Raw genomic sequence first — 18,871 nt, forward strand, 5'->3', positions numbered from 1 at the left:
GTCCGACAATCGGTTTGAGTCAGCTCTGCACTGTATTTATTATTGTTCAAAAGTTTGTAATGGTCTTAATTATCCATGAAAGAGTGAGATCATGTGGTATTTTTCCTTCATTGACTGGCTTGTTTCACATAGCATAATGCTCTCCAGTTCCATCCATGCTGTTGCAAATGGTAAGAGTTCTTTCTTTTTAACAGCAGCATAGTATTCCATCGTGTAGATGTACCACAGTTTTCTAATCCATTCATCTACTGATGGGCACTTAGGCTGTTTCCAGATCTTAGCTATGGTGAATTGTGCTGCTATGAACATCTGGGTGCATATATCCTTTCTGATTGGTGTTTCTGGTTTCTTGGGATATATTCCTAGAAGTGGGATCACAGGGTCAAATGGGAGTTCCATTTCCAATTTTTTGAGGAACCTCCATACTGCCTTCCATAGTGGCTGCACCAGTCTGCATTCCCACCAGCAGTGCACAAGTGTTCCTTTTTCTCCACATAGGGATGTTACCTTCTAAGAACTTTTTCTTGAGCCTTGATTGTCTCTGGTTTTTCTCTTTTATTTGAGTAAAATTGAACACAATGTTATAAAACACAGTGCCTAGTTGAGATCTGTTTTTTTGGTATATGAGACCAATAAATAATAATAAGATCCATATTATAAGAGTAGAGTTGCATTTTTTTTTTAAAACTGGTTTCTTTTTATGGTAACATTCTTATTAAATAGCATTTCCAGGTATCAGCAGTTTGGCTCATGGTTCCACAATTGTGAGGTATAATGATTTGTTTTGGCATAAAAGTAGTTGGTACTGTTTGTTCATTTAACAAATATCCCTATTGTGTGCCAGACTCTTTCCACTGCTGGAGGATACAGTGGTGTTTGAGACAGTGTACCTGTCCTCATGGAGTGTACCTTACACTTACAAGTAAAGTGTAAGATGATACAAAATGTGTGGTTGTTTGATTGGCAGTGGGAAGTCATGGTTTATTTGATTTGGGCTGGTTAGAGCAGGCCTCTCTGTGTAAGTGACCTTAAGAGTAGCAGCATCCTTAGAGATAAGTAATGGCCAGCCTTTTGAAGATTCTGGGTAAGTGCCCTAGCTGCTTTGGCTCAGTGGTTGGAGCATTGGTCCCGGATTGAAGGGTCCCAGGTTCGATTCCGGTCAAGGGCATGTATTTTGGTTGCAGGTTTGATCCCCGCCCTTGGTCAGGGTGCATGCGGGAAGCAACCAATCGATGTATCTCTCTCACATCGATGTTTCTGTCTCTCTGTCTCTCCCCCTCCTTTCTGTTCTCTCTCAAAATCAATGGAAAAATATCCTCAGGTGAGAATTAACAGCAACAAAAAGATCCTGAGTCAGTGAAATACATTCCAAATAGAAAAATAGCAAATGAAAGGTATACCTACATTAATTTAAGTGGTGATAAGTTAGTCCTTTTTATCAAGTTAAAATCTATTGTTCATACTAAATAGTTCTAGTATCCTCTTGGGTTGTGTTTACATGATTATATTTAGCTTTACACAAGTGAGTCTTAATTGGTGGTCTATGCAGATGAACTGTGAAGACAATTATTTCCCATGTGCTCTCCCACCTTAAAAAAAAAAACCTAAGAAATAAAAGTAAGATTTAGCTCTGGCTGCTTTGGCTCTCTTGGTTGGAGTGTCGTCCCATGCATCAGAAGGTCACGGGTTTGATTCCCGGTCAGGGCACATAGCTAGATTGCAGGTTCTATCCCAAGTGGAGCCCATATCGCAGGCAGCCAATTGATGTATCTTTCTTTTTTAAAAAAAAAATATTTTATTGATTTTTTTATAGAGAGGAAGGGAGAAGGATAGAGAGTTAGAAACATCGATGAGAGAGAAACATCGATGAGCTGCCTCCTGCACACCCCCTATTGGGGATGTGCCCGCAATCACGGTACGTGCCCTTGACTGGAATCGAACCCAGGACCCTTCAGTCAGCAGGCCGACGCTCTATCCACTGAGCCAAACCAGTTAGGGTGATGTATCTTTCTTAAGCACCTAAGTACTCCCTGATACTTCCCAAACACACAAGCTTGTATTAACAGTGTTAAACTGGTCACTGTAGCTTTTCCAGAATTGGCCAGTGGGTGTCTCAGTGCCTTTTCTGTGTGCTTGTTTTTAGAAACATTGGGGCACATCTAACCCAGTTGAAATTTTGGTATGTATGTTTCAGCATTTTCCTTAAAATCATAATCAGTGTTGCCTGGGAGTGAAACAAAAACCTTTAGTAAATTTTTAGCCCTTATATCTTAGATACATATTTAGATTATTTTATGAAATCAGATTTTCATGTTTTGAATTTAGGTTTCTATTCTGTTTTCCATAGATATGGGTTGTAGTTAACATGATGGAATATCCAACAACCCTTTTGTTTTATCTGTGCTTGACAGAATTGTAAAGAAGTATATACTCTGTCATTCTTACAATTGAATTTCAGTGTTACCTCATATAATCTTTTTTTTTTAAGCAGGCTTTTAAAAAATATACATATTTTTATTGATTTCAGAGAGGAAGTGAGAGGGAGAGAGATAGAAACATCAATGATGAGGTAAAATCATTGGTCAGCTGCCTCCTACATGCCCCCAACTGGGAATCAAGCCTGCAACCTTGGCATGTGCCCTTGACCGGAATTGACCTTGGGACCCTTCAGTTCGCAGGCCAACATTCTATCCACTGAGCCAAACCGACTAGGGCATGACATACAATCTTTTATATTTTATTGCCCTGTTCTTCCACTCTGTGCACAACAGAACTCCTGGAATTTCTATGCTCTCTATCCTCGCTGTTTCTCTCCTTCAAATTCAGATTTCACCCTCACTGGTCACTGTCATAGTACCAGATCCAAGGGCCATTTCTCTTTTATTCTACCTATTAGTGCCACTTAGCTCAGTTGATCTGCCTTTTGAAATAATCTATTCACTTTGACTTTGATTTACAACTCTCTCGGTTATTCTCTTTCTTTTCTTCCTCTCTGCTGCTTTCTGACCGAACACTGGAGTATATCAGGGTTCAGATTTTAGGCATTATTTTAGAAATCTGTTTCTACTGACTTTTGTGGTAATGTTACCCAGTTTCATAATTTAAAAAACTGTAATTCAATATCCCAATACACATACATACATACATATATACATACATATCTCCTTAGCCTTAACTTGCCTAAACTCTAGACACCTGTGTTTACTTTGGATGTCTATTTGTCATCTTAAGCTTAATGTCTAAAACGGAACTCCTTGATACCTACTTTCCCACATCCCAGGTTCCTTGGTACCATTCTTCCTACAGTCTTCCCCCTCTCTATAGATGGCAACTCCTTTTTTTTTTTTTAAAATATATTTTATTGATTTTTTACAGAGAGGCAGGGAGAGGGATAGAGAGTTAGAAACATCAATGAGAGAGAAACATCGATCAGCTGCCTCCTGCACACTCCCTACTGGGGATGTGCCCGAAACCAAGGTACATGCCCTTGACCGGAATCGAACCTGGGACCCTTGAGTCTGCAGGCTGATGCTCTATCCACTGAGCCAAACCAGTTAGGGCGCAACTCCTTCTTTTGAGTTTCTTACTTTGCATCATTCTTTACATATCCTTTTCTTTCACATATTCAATTGATCAGCAGTCTGGCTACTTGTACTTCTGTTTCTTCACTGCCACTGTGGTCTTAGCCATTTCCATCTCTCATTTGGATTATTGCTTTAGTCAGTAAGTGGCTTCCCTGTTCCTGCCTTTGAGGATTTCTACAGTGTATTCTCAAATGAGCACCAAGAATGATCCTTTAATAAGTTAGGTCATATCACCCTCATGTTCTCAGTGCTCTGGAAACTTTCCATTTCGCACAAAGGAAAAAAGCTAATGTCCTTTTGGCCTACAAGACACTCCTCAATTTGGCATGCTACCTAATTTTTAAAAAACTGTTTTTATTGATTTCTAGAGAGAGAAGAAAGGGATAGAGAGATAGAAACATCAGTGAGAGAGAAACAGCATTAATTGGCTGCCTCTTGCACTCCAACCAACTGAGCCACACTGACCAGGGCAGTGTCAGTGAGTTCTTACTGAGGCATAGTATGCAGCTCTTTACACTATAAATTGTGTGTAATCTTTATGCAAAGTCATATAATGAGATAAAATACTAAAAAAAATATATTTGCCTTTAACTCAGCAAACCTGTTTTAAAGTTTATTGTAATGAAGGAATTGAAGAGGAAAAATATATGTTTATAGTAGTAGTATTTGTATTTTTCCAATTAGGAAATGCTACTATCTAAAATGATAACTTCATCCCAAATGGTTAATTACATATAACATAAAACTTGATGGCGTATGGACTGATACAGCCTATTTTAGGAATAAATGTATGAATTATCCATGAAGGAAAGAACTCTAACTGAAGGGAGGCCAAGTTGAGGCTGCAGAGTCTTCTGCAGTGTTATAGGAGAGAGCTGTGGGGGGCTCTATTAGGATGTATCCATGTATTACTCTGTTTCAAAACACAAGACTTATCAAATAGATGTCTAACCTTTATTCCTGTGACTCTGCAAAGACATCATGGTCTTTAGTTTTTTTCTTAAATCTGATTCTTAATGTGAACTTTTATAATAGAGGAAATACCTGCCATAGAAGTAGTTGAGTTGGCTTTTGTACTGCCAGCATGAATTAAGAAATGTTAAATGTGGTTCTCCCTTTTGTATGGTACTAAAGTGATTTAAACTAATTCTAGTTGTTGAGAAATTTAATAAATCTAACTCCAAATGGTTTTGTTCTGTTTTCTTTTATCTCCTTTTCCAAAAAAGAGACCAGAATTAAGTAGTCTGAAATAAAGTAGTGTTAGTGTTAGGAGGACTTCTCATAGACCTGACTGGCATCAGACCTCAGCACATTTAATTAGGGCCATTTCGGTATAGGGGTGGGGGAGGGATTTTAATGTGATTTAAATTCAGGTTAAAAGAGATTTCTGAGTATGGTTCTAGATTTTATGCCAAAATTTCCAAATGAGAATGACACCTAATTCTGAAATGTGGGAATGGGGGAAAAAGCTTATTGTTTTTTCTGCATGGTATGGCTGGCTGAACAACTTGTCTACTAAACAATTCAGGACATTGCACTTTTTTGGGGTAAACCAAAGTTCCCATTTTAGTGGTTGTATTGAATAGGACTGGTCACTTTTTAAAGAGTTGGATATCAAATACTGAATCTTAGCTTGCCTATGGCCCTGGGAAGGGAAGATGTGAGAGGGCCCTGAGAATAGGCAGTGTTCTGAAAAGAACCCAGGTTCTCCTTTACTTCTACTCATTTTCTTAGCAAAAGCAGTTGGATTAAACTTTTTAAAGTACCTAATTTGAAGGATTTGCCTGAGATTATTCTTTACTGTGAATTATTTCAATTGTGCATTAGAAGAAAGAAATCTCAGATACCCTTTTTAATGGTTAATTTGTTCTAAGGCAGTGGTTCTCAACCTTCCTAATGCTGCGACCCTTTAATACAGTTCCTCATGTTGTGGTGACCCCAATTTTATTTTTACAAATTGAACATAATTAAAGCATAGTGATTAATCACAAAAACAATATGTAATTATATATGTGTTTTCCCATGGTCTTAGGTGACCCCTGTGAAACGGGTCGTTCGACCCCCAAAGGGGTCGCGACCCACAGGTTGAGAATTGCTGTTCTAAGGGAAGTTGAAGAAAATAAGAGAGAAGGAATACATAATTTTTGGTTGTGAGGTACATGAATGGGGATACTTTGAAACAAAACAGTTAACAGTTAATATTATAGGGCTTTCTATGTAGCAATTACTGTTCTCTAAGCCCTTTACACATATTAATTTGATGATCACAGTAACCCTCTGATCACTAGTATCTCCACTTTATAGAAGCATTTAAGGCACTGAGAGGTTAATAAGTAGGTGCTTTAGTTGTTGGGGATCCTTGGATAGTATAAGAATCCTGGGATATACATATTTGGGAAGGATTACAGTGATGACTGGAGAAAAAGCTTTGTGTGTGATGGGGTGACAATAGAGGAACCTGGGATACTAGGAAACTTACAGTCTTTATGAGAGATGATGGTGGTTATGAGTGGAATGTTAGCTGTGGAGGAGATAAATGGTCATATGAGTGATATATATATTTTAAAATACTTTAAAATATTCCACATTTCAGAGAGGAAGGGAGAGGGAGAGAGAGAGAGAAATGTCAATGATGAGAGAGAATCATTGATCGGCTGCATCCTGCATGCCCCCCACTGGGGATCGAGCCCACAACCCCAGGCATGCGCCCTTGACCAAAGTTGAGCCCAGGACCTTTCAGTTTGCAGGCCGATGCTCTATCCACTGAGCCAAACGGGCTAGGGCTCAGATGAGTGATATTTTATAGATAGAGCTAGCAGGGTATGCTTATAACTTGGACATGGGATAGGAGAGAGGAGCTAAAGATAGTTCTAGAGTGTTTAGGCTTGAACAACGGGATGAATGAATGAGGGTTCTGTTACTAGGAATATCCTAGGTTGGGCAGTTTTATTGAGGGGCGGGAGAATAGGTGGTATTAGTGTTTATTTTCAATATGTTAAGCTTGAGATACCTAGTGGAGATGTTAAATTATACTCTTCCAAAGGTCATCTGTGAGTTGGGGATGGAAAAAATAACTTGGGAGTTATCCAAGTATAGATGGGTCCTAGATGAGATCGCTTAGGGAGGAGTGAATGTAGATACAGAAGAGAAAAGGGAGGACTGAACCCCCTTAAGTCCTCCAGTATGTAGACATCTGAAAGAAGTGGGAGGCTCTATCAAAGAATTTTAAGGAGTGGCTAGTGAGATAGGAGGATGTGATGTCTAGGAGCTAAGTGTGGAGGGAGAAGTGTCAGCTGTGTCAGATGCTGCTAGAAATGAAATATGATAAAACTTAATAACTGACATTTGAATTTGTCTTGCTAAATCCTCTTGACTCTGCTTTGCAATATAACTCTAAAATTCATAACATACCTTTTCACTCTCTATCAACAAACACTATTATACAGACTATTTTCCTGGACTATTTTCCTCTTTTGAATTGTTTTTTTTCTTTACATGTTCATTGTAGAAAATGTGGAAAGCACAGAAATAACAATGAATAAAAAACTCCAAAATTCCTTATCCACCTTACCACTAGAGATATAATGACTGATAACACTTGGTTTTTTTTTCTTTAACTATTTCTGTCCATAATTTGTAATGCATATATTGTATATATGCTTTTATATAAAATTGATAAAATAGTCTTAAATTTTGCTTTTTAAAATGAACATGGTAGAAATGTAAATATGATATTAAAAATTCTTGTGAGAATATATGTGAATGTGTGGCAACATAAGTTTCCATCATGGTGGGATAGCTTTCTAACTGAACTCCCCACCTGTTTCTCCTTAAATTATATCTTAAATGAGTCCTGATGAATTTTCCTAAAGTATATTCTCTAAGCTTTTAATGCCAAGCATAGTGATACTCTGTGAGAGTAATACAAATGGCAGGAAATGTGGAAAACAGCAAAAAGTATATTCTTGTCTTTTATAGAACAGCTGTTATAATTTTCATCTATTTCCTGTTAATTTTTCTGTTTATCTGAATGTCCATACACACATTTCATTTATTTGTTAACAAGGATCAAAGTATGTTTTTTAAAAAGCCAGCATTTTTTCCATAATCCACTTTTCTATTCTTTGTAATTTTGTGGTCAACGTGCATTAGCAGTTTTGTGATTCCATTTGTCAGATTGCTCTTCAAAAAGATTGTACCATTTGAAACTATATTTATAAGGAATTTTGTTCTCTTTAAATTTTAGGATAGACTACTATCTTGTTGAGCTCTTTTACATGAAGTTCTACTTGGCTACAAAGATGATGACTAGTTAACTTGTTGAGGGTCCTTCTAACCCCCTAGGATGAAGATAATAACTAACATATGTCTAGTATTCTAAAGTTTACAAAGTGAGTTTTCATACATTACTTCTTCCTCACAACAAGTCCTGTAAGGTATGTAGGAGAGGTATTGTTATTCTCATTTTAGAGATAAAAAAACAAAACTGATATGCTAGGTTAAGTGACTTGGTCAAGTTTTATTTAAGTACTGGATGCCTGATGCACGAAATTTGTGCAAGGGGCTTGGTCCCCGCCTGGGCCCCGGCTGCCTCGGCTTCATCTGGAAGGACGTCTGGTCTAATTAGCATTACGCTTTTATTATAGGTTTTAGCGGGGATTTGAATTTGGGCCTTCTGATCTAAATAATCACATTCTTTTTAACTAGATTTCATGCAACTGCACATTTAGAATTGTTTTATGTCAGCTAGTTAAGGTATATTTGTTATATAAAGAAATAAACCCAGTGACAGTATAAGTATAGTGTTTCAGTATTTATATTTTCTTAAGTATTTCTCAATCCTTTTCTATATCTTCCCATTTTCTCTCTTTTGAGTAGGAGAAAGTAATTTGATTATATAGCTATATTAAACAACTACCATTTAAGATTTTAGAGAGGAAGGGAGAAGGAGGGAGAGAGAGAGAGAGAGAGAGAGAGACAGACAGACAGACAGACAGACAGACAGACAGACAGACACACACACACCCCAATGATGAGAGAAGAATCATTGATTGGTTGCCTCCTGCACAACCCCCACTGGGACTGAGCCCACAACCTGGGCATATGACCTGACCAGGAATCGAACTGTGACCTCCTGGTTCATAGGTCAGTGCTCAACCACTGAGCCATGCCAGCTGGGCAACAACTACCATTTTTTCTAGCATTTGGGGGAAGGAGAAGTTTCACAGTGTTTTCATTTGTGTCTATGTATTACCACTGAAAAGTATTATCTACAATAATACTTTCATACATGTAGCATATAAAGTTAGAATCTTTTGGTTCTAGCACGAATCTAGAATCACAAGCTTTTTAGGATATTAAACTCTTTTTACTACTTTAACCAAAATTGGTAATCAAGTACTCAGGTATAGTTGCTTGTTATGTTCACAAAGGTACAGTGAATAAGTGACAGTGATAGTGGAGGTCAAATCAAGAAAGATTATAGCCTTTCCTAGTTGCCTCATAAGGTAGAAGTTTTTAAACCTGAATTGGGAGCTCGGTAGTGGCAATATCACATACTAGGAATAGACCTAGATTTTCAAGCCTATGTACTATTGCATTCAGTTCTCACAATATTCTGTACAGGCCATTACGTACTTAAACATCCCCAATATTTTTTAGAAGTAATTTTTTTGGTTGTTTTTGTTTTTTTCTAGTTGTTGGTCTTGACGATATTATGGACGAAGGAGTTGTTAAAGAAAGTGGCAATGATACCATTGATGAAGAAGAACTGATTTTACCTAACAGGAATTTGAGGGACAAAGTAGAAGAAAATTCAGTGAGATCACCAAGAAAATCACCTCGTTTAATGGCACAAGGTAATCCTTTCAAAGATTACCTAGAAAATCCAAGGTGTAGGGACAGATGTGAGAAATTGTCAACTTGCTGAGCATTTTGATAATAATGAGTTTTGAGCTTATACCAATATACTGACATAATTTTTATAAATTTTAATGGAAATGATACATTCACATAATTTAAAGAATTGACTAGTTCTATGAGTTTCCAGTACTCAATATCCCACTACCCATTTTCATTTCCTCAGAGACATTTATTGCATGTTTCTGAGTAGCATGTATATTGCTACTTTATGATTATTCTGATGTAGATATTTATTGACTTCCCACTGTGAATTATGATGATTTAGCATTCTTCTCTTGTCCCTATCACACAAAAGTACATTTTCTCATCCTTCTATATAATTTTGTTAGAGCAGTAGTGTTTATATATGTTACTGTGATTCTCTATTCTAGCAGAGATGATCTGTTTAGTGAACTGTGGTTACTTTTCCTATACATCTTTTTGTCTTTCTGATGTAAGATTTTTTTTTCATTTGCTTATAGCTTTATATATTTGTACACACAGCTTTTTAAAAAATAGATTTTTATTGATTTCAGAGAGAAAGGGAGAGGTAGAGAGAGAGAGAGAGAGAGATAGAAACATCAATGATGAGAGAGAATCATTGATCAGCTGTCTCCCACACGCCCCTACTGGGGATTGAGGTTACAATCCATGTGTCCTGACGGAATCGAACCATGACCTCCTGATTCATAGGTTGTTGCTCAGCCACTGACTGAGTCATGCCAGTCAGGCTCTATTCAGAGCTTTTGTATACATGTTAATAATTACACCCCAACCACTTTGCCAGTTGTCTAAATTTTTCCTAAAGATATCTGTGAATATCAGATATTCTGTAATTGTTATTTCATTGAAGAAATATCTCTGGGAGCCTTTGATCTACTCCTAAGGGCTCTCTCCTTACCATTCTGAGGATTCTGTTGTGTGTTACAGTTCCTATTTTCTCTTTTTTGGCTTAATGCCTTCATTTTGGTGACACACTTCTTGTATGTTTGTAAATGTGATTAATTTGTTCTCATTGAAGTCATGGTATGGTTGAGCATTGAATTCAGGGTTGGAAATAATTTTCCTTCAGAAATTTAAAACTATTCCATTTTGGGGGGGGATATGTTAGCTACTTTTCTTCTGGAACTTAGTGGAATCTCTTCCTTATCAGCTCTAGTGCTTTGATATTTCTGATACTGCATCTTGGTGTAGGTGTGTTTTATATATTGAGCTTGGTATTCAGTAAGTCCTTTTAGTCTGAAACTGTTATTATTCAGTTCTGGGAACATTTCTTGGATTGTTTCATTGGTAATTCCCTTTTTTATTTTCTCTGCTCTTGCTTTCTGGAACTCCTGTTATCTATCTATCCTATCTAATAAAAGACAAAAAGGGTAATTAGCCGTACCTCCGCTACGCTTCCCATTGGCTAATCAGCGCCATATGCAAATTAACCGCCATCAAAGATGGCGGCTAATTTGCATACTGCAGGCAGGGCTGGCCAGCGCCAGATGCCATCCGGGCCGGGTGCGGCCCTGGGTGGCTGGGCTTAGGTGGTGCGATCGCATCACCTAAGCCCCGGCCCAGCCGGGACCCCCGTGTGCCGCCTAAGCCCCGCTGCCAGCTGGGACCCCATTGTGATCCCAGAGCAGGCAAGTGCGGAGGGCAGGCGGCCCCCAGGTGGGCCTGCTCCTGGGATCGCCATGGCGATCCCAGAGCAGGAAAGTTTTCCACAGGCAGCACCCAGCAGGGCCTGCCCCGGGTCTCTGAAGTGATCTGGTGATCCATGAGCAGGAAAGCGCAGCCTGCAGGCAGCACCCCACCCTGGCCACAGCTCAAGGGAGAGAAAAACACGCAGTGGAGGCCAGGAGCCTGAGATATCAACACAGAGGGGCGCCTGCTCCAAGCCTCCATGGTGTGGCTGGTGGCAGGCCCCCAGCACACACACACACACACACACACACACACACACACACACCCACAACCTGCTCTGAGCCTCCAATGCGGCTGGGGGCAGGCCCCCAGTGGACACACACACACACACACACACACACACACACACAGGACGCCTGCTCCGAGCCTCTGCTGCCAGACTGTGGCCGTCAGTAGGACATCCACTGAGGGCTCTCGGACTGTGAGAAGGCAGGCTGGGCTGAGGGAACCCCACCCCCCAGTGCACGAATTTCGTGCACCGGGCCTCTAGTATACATATAAAAGCCTAAGCGACCATTAAGACCGAACAACTGGAATGACCGAAACAACTGGTCAACCAGTTGCTATGATGCGCACTGACCACCAGGGGCAGATGCTCAACACAGGAGCAGGCCCCGCCCAGCAGGCGGCAGGAGTGGGTGAGACAGCCCTGATAGGCCTGATTGCTGGCCAGGCCTAGGGACCCCACGAATTTCGTGCATGGGGCCTCTAGTTCTAAAATATTAGATAGCAGGGACTAGGCTTTCTATTTTCTTTATCTTGCCTACTTTTAACCTCAGTCTTTTTCCTCTATTTGCTAAAGTTTTCTCATATTTGTCCTTCAACTTTTCCATTAAGATTTGCATTTATAATTTGTGAATGTTCTGTTTTTTGCTTTGGGAATAGTCTTTCTGTAGCATTTTAGTCTTGTTTCATGTATGCTGTATTTTGTTTTCTTTTGTAAGGTACTTATGGTGTTTTAAAAAGTTTTTTGTCTTTTTTTCATAGTTATAGTTTCATTTTTTTCGATGTTGTCATTTTTGTCTTTCATGTTAGAGACATGTCTGATCCTTGATTGTTTGGTCATGCTTAGGAGTAGGGAACTAAAATTGTATGGAACCTTTTAATGTGTAGATTGGGTTTTGTTAACTCTGAGTGTTGCTGTATGGTGATCTGGCTGTGTTGTTTTTTTGAGAAATCCTGATGTCAGAATTTAAGTTATTCCCCTTAGGCTCATTAGATTGCTTATATATTATGGGAGCTCTTGAGGGAAGTTGACTGGGATGTATCACATTTCAGTATATACACATTCACTTAATCTCACAAATTTCAGTGTACTTGACTCTTCAATTCTTATCTGTGATGTTCCGTAGCCTAGAAACTCTTGTTTTACACTCTCCACAGACTAAATCTTTCAGTTTGGATTAGGACCAGGCAAGGGGAGTTGCCCAAACAGATGGAGTCTGGGAGAAGAATGTAGGGATCTAACTACTTCTTTAATAGCTTTCTACTCATCCTAATTTTAACCACCTTCCTTCATCCCCAAATTAGAATCATCTGAGGTCACCAATTCCTAAGCCTTTTGAGGTGTTAATAGTATTAGTTTTTGCCAGCACTGTAAACTTTTAGTGTTGGTCTTATTTTGGACTTCTCAGTTCATTAGTTCCTTCTTTTTTTAAAAAAATATATTTTATTGATTTCTTACAGAGAGGAAGGGAGAGGGATAGAGAGTTAGAAACATCGATGAGAGAGAAACATCGATCAGCTGCCTCCTGCACACTTCCTATTGGGTATATGCCTGCAACCAAGGTACATGCCCTTGACTGGAATCGAACCTGGGACCCTTGAGTCCCCAGGCTGACGCTCTATCCATTGAACCAAACCAGTTAGGGCAGTTCTTTTTTTTTTAATTTTTTAGAGCTGAGGTTTTTATTTTTTTTAATTAAATTAAAATTTTTTATTGATTTTAGAGAGGAAAGAAAAGGGAGGAAGAGAGATAGAAACATCAGTGATGAGAGAGAATTCATTGATTGGCTGCCTCCTGCATGCCCCCTACTGGGGATTGAGCGTGCAACCTGGGCATGTGCCCCTGACCAGAATTGAACTTGGGACCCTTCAATCCGCAGGCCATGCTCTATCCACTGAGCCAAACGGGTAGGGCAGTTCCTTCTTTAAAAAAAAAAAAAATATATATATATATATATATATATATATAATAGAGTGGAAGTGAGAGGGAAAGAGATAGAAGCATCAATGATGAGAATCAGCTGCCTCCTGCATGCCCTTGACTGGGGGTGGAGCCCACAACCCGGGCATGTGACATGACTGGGATTCAAACTTTGACCTCCTGGTTCATGGGTTGATGCTTAACCACAGAGCACATCAGCTGGGTCATTAGTAGCTTCTTGATCATCCCTTGTTTGGCTTCCAAACTGTCAGTTTTCTCTTCTGTTATTTCCTTTCAGATTTATGCCTTTTTATAGCTTTAGTGGGGTTTTGAAAAGTGGATTGACTTAGATGCATATATTTACTTTGTCATCTTTTTCTCAATTTATATTTTTAATCAGTTATTTGGTATATACTTGTGACTTTGAGAAATGAAAAGAATAGAATGCATATTATAGACAAATTTTTGGCCTATACAGCTAGGCTTCAGACTAAGGCAGTTGATATTTAGAGGAGAAAAGGGGACTTTTTACCCTTTGCTCAATAAATCAATTACTATTGCAAAACCATTTTTAAAAAAATATATTTTTATTGATTTCAGAGAGGAAGGCAGAGAGAGAGAGAGAAGCATCAATGATGAGAGAGAGAATCATTGATCGGCTGCCTCCTGCACGCCCCCTACTGGGGATCAAGCCTACAACCTGGGCATGTGCCCTTGATCAGAATCAAAACCGGGACTCTTGCCGAGCGTCGGCCTTCGGACTAAAGGGTCCCAGGTTCGATTCCGGTCAAGGGCATTTACCTGGGTTGCGGGCACATCCCCAGTAGGGGATGTGCAGGAGGCGGCTGATCGATGTTTCTCTCTCATCGATGTTTCTAACTCTCTATCTCTTTCCCTTCCTCTCTAAAAATATCAATAAAATATATTAAAAAAAACAAACACAAAACAACAACAAAAAAAAACCCGGGACTCTTCAGTCCGCTCTATCCACTGAGCCAAACCAGCTAGGGCGAATTTTTTTTTATCTGAATACCTTCTCAGCTAAATATGCTATTCATTTATCATTTTTAGCAACCACTTAGGTAATGGATGTTAAACGTTCTTCATTTATTTTATGTCAGGGCAGGTGAATAAAATAGAGCTGTAAATTATTACAAGCTGTCTTCAAAGCTTTACAAATTATCTAAATACTAATAACCAGCCATTAAAATTTTAGTTATTTAACAGTATTATATAGTTGAACATGTGATAAACAGTTCATAATCCACTAAGAAAAAACTTGAGTGCTTAACCTAATGACCAAATATTATAGATTTGGATGACCATATAATTTTTTGTCCAAGCTGGGGCAGTTAAGAGTGAAAGGATATGCTCTGACATAGGACTGTTATAGACAGATAGGGACATTTATACTTTAAGAGTCCCACAGTTTAGTGATGAGTGACAAATTAGGAAAGTGTTCTAAATATGGGTGCATAGTAGGATTTTGCATTAAAAGGAAGGAGAATTTAAAAAAAATTGATAGTGTTTAGTTATACAGAATTGATTCAGAAGTATTGGATATGCATAGGTTTGGAAATAGCTTTTTATTTTATAGTTTAGTTTGTGAGTTTTTTCTTTTTAACTTAGTGAATTACTTAGCTTTCTCTTTTTCCAGTATTTTTTTTTCTTTCCCACACTTTTATGTTTCTCCTTCCCGTAGATAAAATATACAGATAGGGAAAGAAGGAAAATTAATAGATTTTTTTATTAGAAGCATTGTTAAAGGTGAGAAGGTTTATTAAATTATTTTCATACTCTTCATTTTCTTTTATGATGCATTTTCTTGGCTTAAGTGTTTTTCATTGTAATTTTTCTTTCTGTTGATCTAATACTCTAGTCTAGTATATACTTCATTTCCTCTTTTAGGAATAGCTTGGATGCTAAAATGGTGTTATAAGTGAAGCACATTCAAAAGGAATATGAGTTCTTTTGAAGTTGTGCTTTAAAACACAGAGCTTGTTTGTAATAGGTGGTTTAGTTCATTTTATTGGTAGTTGAATTTTTGTTTGGGTTTTATATATTTAAAAATATTTAATGTTTAAAATGGTATGGCAGCCTTGCTTTAGGATGGGTATTGATGTAAATTAAGCTTTTTAAGCTTATTTTACTCCCAGCTTATTTATTTATTATATTTTTTCCTTTATTGATTAAGGTATTACATATGTGTCCTTATCCACCCATCGCCCCCCACCCCCCTCCAGCTTATTTCTGATCGAAAAGAGACTTGGTTTTAAAAAAAAAAAAAAAAAAAAAGAGCCCTAGCTGGTTTGACTTAGTGGGGTCCTGGGTTCGATTCCAATCAAGGGTACATGCCCGGGTTACTGGCTCGATCCCCAGTAGGGGGCGTGCAAGAGGCAGCCAATCAATGGTTCTCTGTCATCAATGTTTCTATCCCTCTCCCTTATTCTCTGGAATCAATAAAAATATATTTAAAAAAAAGAGATGATGAAAACATTTGTCTTATAATAAGGTATAATAGTCTAAATTTTAGAGGTTTCCCCCCCTGCCAGAATTTATAGAACTTTGATAAATATAAAATTTAACATATGTATGTATATATCTAAAAATCACCATCATGAGTAACTGTTAAGGACATTTTCGTTGAAATGATAAATTTTGTAGCTCAGAAGAAAGAATTGTATATTCTAAGTTGTATTGAAATAAAAACACATGGCAAAATAGCTAAGTTATTTTTATTTTTTTTCCTTGTGATAGAACAAGTAAGAAGTTTGCGACAAAGCACTATTGCCAAGCGTTCAAATGCAGCACCTTTAAATAGCACAAAAAAAACACCTGTGAAGACTGTATCTGCCCCTAAAGCAGGGGGGAAACAACCAGAAAGGTGTCAGACAAAAGAAGAAGCTTGTACATCACCGAAACCTGAGTATCATAAAGAGAGCAGAAGGGGCAGTCGGCATCTTGAACAAACTGAAGTATCGGAAGTATCAGTGTCTTCAAGTCACTCTTCAGTGTCATCTTGTCTTGAAATGAAGGATGAAGTTGGATTAGATTCTAAGCAGAAGTGTAATAATCAGGAAAAAGCAAATGTGCCATCTCATGAATTAAATTGTCCACTCCTTTCAGAGACTTGTGATAGTATTGAAGAAAAGAAAAATGAAGCTCTGGTGGAATGTAAAATCAAGACTGTTAGTAGCCCATTGTTTACATTTTCAGATAAAGAAGAACATGAACAGAATGATTCTATTTCAGATAAAGTGGATGAGACTATTGTTGAAGAAATGAGTGCAAAGGTTGAACAAGAATCAAAGGAAATGGTCAAATTATCCCTTGAAGGTGACCAAATTGTTGAGGAACCAGAATCTGCTGCTGCTCTCTGTGGTGATGCTTCTTGTACAAATCCAAATAAGACAGAAAAGAACCTTGTAGGTTTGTCTAGCACTGTGGATGAAGTAAATGAATGCCATTTGGAATTGAAGAATACGATGGAATTTGATCAAGCTAAGAACTCTCTTCATAGAAATGAACTAGAACCATTGGGTTATTGTAAAGACATAGAGTCTAATCATAAACAGTTGGAGAGCACTGAATTTAACAAATCAAACTTTGATGAGGTGGTTGATACTAGTGCTTTTGAACCAGAGTGTAATATTGTAGAAAATGCTATTTGTGATGTGCCTGACCAAAATTTAAAACAGTTGAATATTGTTGAAAGTACTAAAATGGAGTCTCATGAAACAGCAACCCTTCAGGATGACAGAAACAGCCCATCAAATAGTGTTTCTTGCTTAGAGTCAAAAAACATAAAATCCAAACACACAAAACCTGTAATTCACTCTAAGCAAAGCATGAGCACAGATACTTTGAAAAAAATTGTTGCAGCAAAGCATGAATTAACGCATAACAAAACTAAAGCTAGTGTCAAAAGTGTGAAACGGAATGCCGATGAACTAGAATCTCAGCAAAATTTTCATAGGCCAGTCAAAGTGAGAAAAAAACAAGTTGATAAGGATTCAAAGATTCAGAGTTGCAATTCTGGGGCTAAGTCTGTGAAAAATCAAGCTCATTCTAATTCGAAAAAAACACAAGATCAAAATTTAGTACAGATTTCCAAACCTGTAACACATTGGTTGAGTGATAAGCCTCATGGTCAGCCTGGTTGCTCTAAAGAACCTCATCATCCTGCACAAACTGGACATCTATTACCTTCCTGCCAGAAACAGTGCCACAAGCCCCAACAGCTGGCTCTAGCAGTAAAAACCAATAGTCATGTGAAGGAAGAGCTTGAACATGCAAGTGGTGCAGAGCATTTTAAGGAGGAGGATAAACTGAAACAAAAAAAACCTGAGAAGAACCTACAACCCCGCCAAAGAAGAAGCAGCAAAAGTTTTTCTTTGGATGAGCCACCATTGTTCATTCCAGATAACATAGCTACCATAAAAAAAGAAGGCTCAGATCATAGCTCTTCATTTGAAAGCAAATATATGTGGACTCCCAGCAAGCAGTGTGGGTTTTGCAAAAAACCCCATGGCAACAGGTGTGTGTGTGTGTGTGTGTGTGATGTGTGATGTGTGATGTGTGTGTGATGTGTACATTGAAGAGAAATTCCTTTTTTAGTGTGGGATTAGTGTGAACATTTTAATAGAAAGAAATTAACATACAAAGACTTTTGCAGAAAAAAAAAACCCTCATCAATCCTGGATTAGTGATAGGAAGATGGAGCCCCTGAATTTGCAAATATATTATCTTAGCACATTTTAAAAAGTATAGTGTGACCAACAGTTGGTATATGTGGAAATGTTCCATCATTGTAACCAGTTGGTGTAATTTAGTCATTACATATGGAGAAACAATTTTTTTCTGCTAATCAGAAAATGGTTACACTGCCTTGGGTCTCTATATTTTATTTGGCTTGAGAAAAATTAGTAATGAAGTGTGAAGGTCATAGTGGAAATTCTATTTCTTTTGAATGTTTGGGGAGAGGGGGTTAAATGAAGCACACTATAACTTAACTACTTCATAACTATCAAATTTAACCTTGGAGTGAAATTTGATAGCTAAAAGAACTGTTATATTACCCAGGTGAATTTTATATGTATCATGGAATGGAGTGAAAACATTTATTAATTTCTTTTTTGGAAAATTTTAGTGATTTGGAGGATTTCTTGTGAATTCTGATCTTTTAAGAAATGATTTTAACACGGTCCTTTGGCATTCTTTCCTTAGGAATCAGTGTTTTGTAGTTTGATGGCACACCCCCCCCCCCAGGCCCCACCCCCCATCCTCCATCCCCCATCCCGGCCCATATATTTTATTTGCTAGTTTTTTAAGAAAGGAAAACCAGAAGGGAGGGGATATTGCAGCTACAAGATTATCCTGTTCCAGTGTCCAGATTGCTGTTGGGGACTTCTATCAACAATGAAATGGAAAAAAGAAACATTAAAAACTTGCACATTGGAATGTTCCCCTTAATCATGAAAATAATAGTGATAAGCCTTTCACAGCACTATCGGGTTACAGAAGTGAACTTTTAGGGGGGGGCTTTTAG

The 18,871-nt window shown here is 38.1% G+C and overlaps 1 protein-coding gene across 5 annotated transcripts in view; it reads left to right on the forward strand.

Moving 5' to 3' along the window:
• The window catches only part of PHF3 (PHD finger protein 3), an 89,100-nt gene that overhangs the window by 35,472 nt on the left and 34,757 nt on the right, over positions 1–18,871 (forward strand). For 3 of the 5 annotated variants that reach the window (XM_023760651.1, XM_006096823.3, XM_023760652.1), the window contains 2 exons: positions 9,281–9,442; positions 16,081–17,860. In XM_023760651.1, coding sequence (XP_023616419.1) covers positions 9,281–9,442; positions 16,081–17,860 — 1,942 coding nt within the window. Of the gene's footprint in view, positions 1–7,956; positions 7,976–9,280; positions 9,443–16,080; positions 17,861–18,871 lie in introns of those variants that run through there. The other 2 variants (XM_023760653.1, XM_014462692.2) reach the window with 2 other exon arrangements.

The sequence above is a fragment of the Myotis lucifugus genome, unplaced genomic scaffold (assembly GCF_000147115.1).
Source record: "Myotis lucifugus unplaced genomic scaffold, Myoluc2.0 scaffold_187, whole genome shotgun sequence".
Classification (NCBI taxonomy): Eukaryota; Metazoa; Chordata; class Mammalia; order Chiroptera; family Vespertilionidae; genus Myotis; species Myotis lucifugus.